Below are 4,982 nucleotides of genomic sequence, written 5' to 3' on the forward strand. Positions count from 1 at the left end.
CCACGAAACGACGCAGGGTCAAGGACAGATGGTGGGCAGCAAGAAGAGACGTGAATTTCATTGCAGTGTCTCGTGCATGGAAAGGAAACATAGAACAGGGGTGAGGGTGTAAGAATAAGTGTCAAGTTAAAAGGAGAGAATGGACTGGTCGGGAAAATTGCACAGAGTAGACAGCAGCTGTCATCATCGAGTGAATGCGGTGGCGAAGCACTCTCTGATGGCGCAGTAGATAGCAGATATGTAGACAGTGGTAGTCATGTGGTCGTGGTTGTGTGTCATGGGGGCACGCTCAGCGGCTTGTGACGCACCGGTGCAATTGCAGTTGCCTTCGCCGCACGTCATTGCACCTATTTCCAGACACTTTCACTCTCCCTGCGCGGGAAGCGTCTCGATTGCCACGTCTCGCCTGCACACTGAGGTCTCACTCACCGACTTCACATTCCTCTCTCATCAAATATTGTCACCCTGAACCAATTTTCATGATCAGTTTTTTCTTCCCCTTTTTATTTCACTTTTGTTTGTATAGTAACGTAGACACTTGCTGATTGACGCATAGTGCCTGCTGTCAGCTCTACTTACAGCTTCCCGATGTCTCTTATCTCACGTTCCTTTGTGTTTGCACATCAGTCCTTGTTAGTTTTAGTCCCTGCTACACTTGTCTTACATCTTGTCGAAAGCTTTGATGAGGACAGGCAAAGTGAATTTGGCTCGAAATTCATCCATAGGCAGTTGATGGATGATAATTCATTTGAGATTGGGCTAGCCGACATTGTCGCATCTTGTGAAAATGAGTGAGCTCCATCGCGACATGATCAAGGTGGTCTCGTCAGGGTCTATAGGGTATTCTCGCTAGTCAGTTGACAGTGTTCATCGGTGGAGGAGGACAAGCCACAGGCCATTTGTGGGTGGGGGCGGGCATACTCCGCAACCAAGGAGACTAATGTTACGCAGAATGCAGCGTTGGTGTAGCTGTAGTGTCCGTGATTGTAAAAGTGACAAATGCAGCAATTTGCAACTTACTGACCGGTAATAGTTTTTTGCCGCTTTTATCATTTTATTTTGGTTGATTACCTTGGCCCACAAATGCCATTCCAAATACCACACATATAAAATAAGTTGGAGTTTATCTTTTAATTTAAAGGATTTTTATTTTTCGATGTCCTCTCAGAATGAGAAAAAGATTATTATTTATAATCCGATGGGTCATTTTTTGCTAAATCAAGTACAATGGTAGGCACTTTATCAGTTTAAAAGTTTAGGCATAAATATAATCAACTTATTAATTTTTGGAGCATTAAGACACACACCTATAACAACATATAAGGAAAATGATTACAAATTTTTAATAAATAATATGTTAAAATCGACAAACAACCTTAAGTCTCTACATCTATGTTCCAACGTATAATTCTCCAAGTTGTGTCAGCGTCATTACTTATTTTCCCTTCTGCCAGAAATTTCCATTATTACTAAAATGCCCACTTTTAGGGCATTTTTTGACCTTATTTAGATAGACTAATTTTAAAACTACTATTTTATGCCCCCTTTGGCTTCTCTTAAAAAATAAGTACACGTTTTTCTCACCCTCAACTCGAAAACTCCTTCATGTGAAAACGTGCCTTTTATGTTTACACATTGTGCTGTGCCCTCAGTGCATGAATTATGATCCCATAATCATTCCTTCTTGTCTTTTGTTCTTCGTTTAACCATTTATAGGTTTTCTGCTGCTTGCACATTTTAGGTTCTGATATTAAGAAAAGCATTCAAGCCCAGTGGCTGCATTTCAGGTTTACTCACTACGCAAATTAAAGCCAAATGCCACAAATTCTGCACCACGGCGTTCCATAATAATGCCAAGAAGAATCGACTTGAGCAGATGGTTGCCCTTTACCTGACAAGTGGTAAATGTTCCGCATTTAGACAAAAGTAAGAATATAAAGACACACATGGAAGCATTTACTCACTGCATTGCAATGTGTGGGTATGACAGACTCGTTTTACATCAACAACAAATTTTTTTGTACTCAAGAGCAAACCGGCTTTTAGGCAATGAGAAAAAAAATATCATTAGAATAGGGAGGACTTAATTCCACAGACCTAATTCGGAAGATGCTTTTTTTGTGTGTGATCAAAATTAGCAGCCGTTGTCTAGTATATTTTAATGTGCGATATTAAGAATAGCATGTGTAGGTCAAGATAAATATCAAAACAAACTAATAAAGCGTCACCAATTAATTATTTGCAGATTGCTGTTTTCGACGTTCCTACCACTAAATATTTACTCCATTTCATGCTGAATGACGCTACATACACATGGTGTGGCGAAGTCTAAATTATCAGAGTTATACTGTGCCAATTTGTAAATTCATTGTGGGAAAGGTAAAATCGGATATCAAAAAATTTGGACAAAATATGACAAGAAGTATTTAAAAATTTCATTGCATTTACTTGTTATGTAAATGCTAGTTGGAAGCATTTATAAAATGACAATATGGAATATGCCGTAGCCAAGGGAAATAAGGATCTGCAAATACCTCTACACGTTTCTGCATTTTTCAGGTGACGACGCCTGCAGCATACGTTCCTTAAGGCACAGGGTGGCTGCAAAACAAACTTTTACACAACGCCATGTTTTGAGACTGTGTAAATGCATTGGCCTGGGTTCTGTGGAGTTTGCAAGCAGGTTAATAAGGAAATGAACATCAGAAAGCAAGGTTTTTGATGCTGTTGCACTCCACCCTACTCATTTCCATTCCCCTACCTTCTACTACCTTGCTAAAAAAATGCCAATAGAATCACGGCTCGAATAACATGGTGGAAGGCTCACACGGACAATAATTCCTTTACTACCAGTCAGTCACCTTTACTCCACATTCCTCCTATATACATTTCACTAACAACTTAACTGGTCATTTAAAAGAACGTCAATTTAAGCGTTCAAATACACTCCACACCTACAACTACCAATTTCACATCTAGTGCCGTCCTTGTTCTAAAACATTATCGATTATTGATCGACTAGTTAATCATCTAATTTGTTTGTCAATAAGGCTATAAATAACAGCACGTATAAATGGTGCTCAAAATAATGTTTAAATTGCTCCCGAGTTGCTCATAATATACACGAAATTCGCCACTCCACTTTAAGCTCATCCATCAACTCTTCCCAATTCTTCATTCCTATTTTTAATCTACTACCAATACTTCATTCGGCAATCACATTGTCCAGCTCTTGGTTTATTCACACTCAGTACATGCAGAGCTTGGGGTCTGTTTCTCTCTGTGTGCCTTTACACATGAATGACGACGTCTTCTCGTCTTACTAGAGCTATCTAGACAATTGTCTTCATTGTCATCGAGGAACTCACAACTAGTGCTAACTTAGAGATCGTATTCCTTCTTCAGGTGTTTTACCTCTATGCTAGCCATCAATAACTTATCCTCCTCTGCCCCTGCATCCTCATCTGTCTCCGCTTCCCTTGCTCCTCCAATCCGTATCTACAATTGCGACAGTAACAGGGTATTCATCGCCCAGTCCTTTGACACCCATATTCTCCTCTTCCGTCACCCCTATCGAACACAACCTACTACCAGCACAATTTTTTTAAACATATTTTTTTGACTGTGTTGGCAAGTATCTCCCTTTTCCTTGCATACTCCAGCCTCCTTCTGCTTCTTCTACTTACTGCCAGTCGTTCACATTTACACATTTTCTCAGGCCTCATCTATAGCAATCAGTTAGGAGCGTGGTCTGACCGATCGCTACTGTCGTGTAGGGTTCGATGACGACGACACTGAGTGATGAAGAAAGAGTCAAAGCGTGACCTCTTTGAATATTTGGCTGAGAAACAGTGGCTAGATATTCATGAACGGCAGACAGGTGGCAGCTGTCATTTCCACAGTCCAAATGCACTCCTATCTTGTCGTCATCTCTAACTACTGTGTTTTGTCTTTTTGCAGTATGACTACCAATCCACCAACTGGTGACAAGTAAGGTGGAAGCGGAGGCGAATATGGGGGTCGAGCTCTATGAGGAGGTGGAGGAGGAAGGGTAGGAAGCAAAGTGGGATGTAAATGTGGATGCGGTAGATACAGAACCAAAGGATAATTACCAGACACTCCGTCCCTCAAAATGAACCGGTATTCTAGTCCAGGTTCCAGTAATTTGAATATTGCAAGTAGATGCAAGTCGGCCAGTCAGTCATCCAAACGGTTGTCTAGCCAACGAGTTAGATAAAAAAGAGGGACAAATAAATTAATGAGTAATTGAAACCTCGTTCCCTTACGCCAAAGTCAATTAAAAAACGTTGCTAATCGATTTATTTTAGCTATATTATCACTTTTCCATGCTTTACCACAGCAGTGGACGTCTCTGTCTCTACCAGTGTTTAAAATTATTGCTGGAGTAGGTCTGTAATAAGGAGCAGTCTTTTAAGTGCTACTCGTTTCCCGCCGTCTTCTTTCATTTTGAAACATTTCACTCCCACAGCCTAACTATGCAGTGCTTTTGGCCTTTCTAAAAGTATGGCTTTTACAGTGATCTTACATCCCAGTCAGTCAAGGAGGATAATCTAGTGCAGCACAGTGAAAGTAGCATTAAGGCTTATGCTACTTTTACTTGAGTCCGTATTTTACGTGACATTCGTTTTACTAAATAAATCTTTTTATTGCTGCATTATACACATTCTCACATTGAGGTTGTATTAATTCAAATTAGAAGTTATGAATTAACGCTCTACATTTGTTTGAGCATAAAAACTATCAACACATTTGTAGCCATTTAATGATTAGAAGATGTAGCATGTAACGGATAAAAATAAAAGCCCTAGTGGACACAATCTGCATGACTTCCAATGATTTCTTTACCACCTGTCCTATTTATTTCTGCACTGTTCTGATCTGCTCTGTTCTATGCTATTTATTCTTTTTTATTTCTTTGAAGAAAATTACACTTCACTGGGGTTGAGACTCGAGCGACATGA

At 40.0% G+C, this 4,982-nt stretch overlaps 1 protein-coding gene across 1 annotated transcript in view; it reads left to right on the forward strand. All coding sequences in view use genetic code 11, as the record gives it.

Annotated features, from left to right (window-relative positions):
• Nucleotides 1–588: 588 nt before the first annotated feature.
• EGR_10220 (hypothetical protein) overlaps nucleotides 589–4,982 on the forward strand; it is a gene marked incomplete at both ends in the record, with an annotated part of 4,793 nt that continues 399 nt past the window's right edge. Inside the window, 5 exons of the mRNA XM_024499469.1 lie at nucleotides 589–791; nucleotides 1,142–1,202; nucleotides 1,247–1,402; nucleotides 1,742–1,926; nucleotides 3,961–3,990. Of these exons, the coding sequence (XP_024346106.1) occupies nucleotides 589–791; nucleotides 1,142–1,202; nucleotides 1,247–1,402; nucleotides 1,742–1,926; nucleotides 3,961–3,990 (635 nt within the window). The remainder of the gene's footprint in view (nucleotides 792–1,141; nucleotides 1,203–1,246; nucleotides 1,403–1,741; nucleotides 1,927–3,960; nucleotides 3,991–4,982) is intronic.

The sequence above is a fragment of the Echinococcus granulosus genome (assembly GCF_000524195.1).
Source record: "Echinococcus granulosus chromosome Unknown EG_S00200, whole genome shotgun sequence".
Classification (NCBI taxonomy): domain Eukaryota; kingdom Metazoa; phylum Platyhelminthes; class Cestoda; order Cyclophyllidea; family Taeniidae; genus Echinococcus; species Echinococcus granulosus.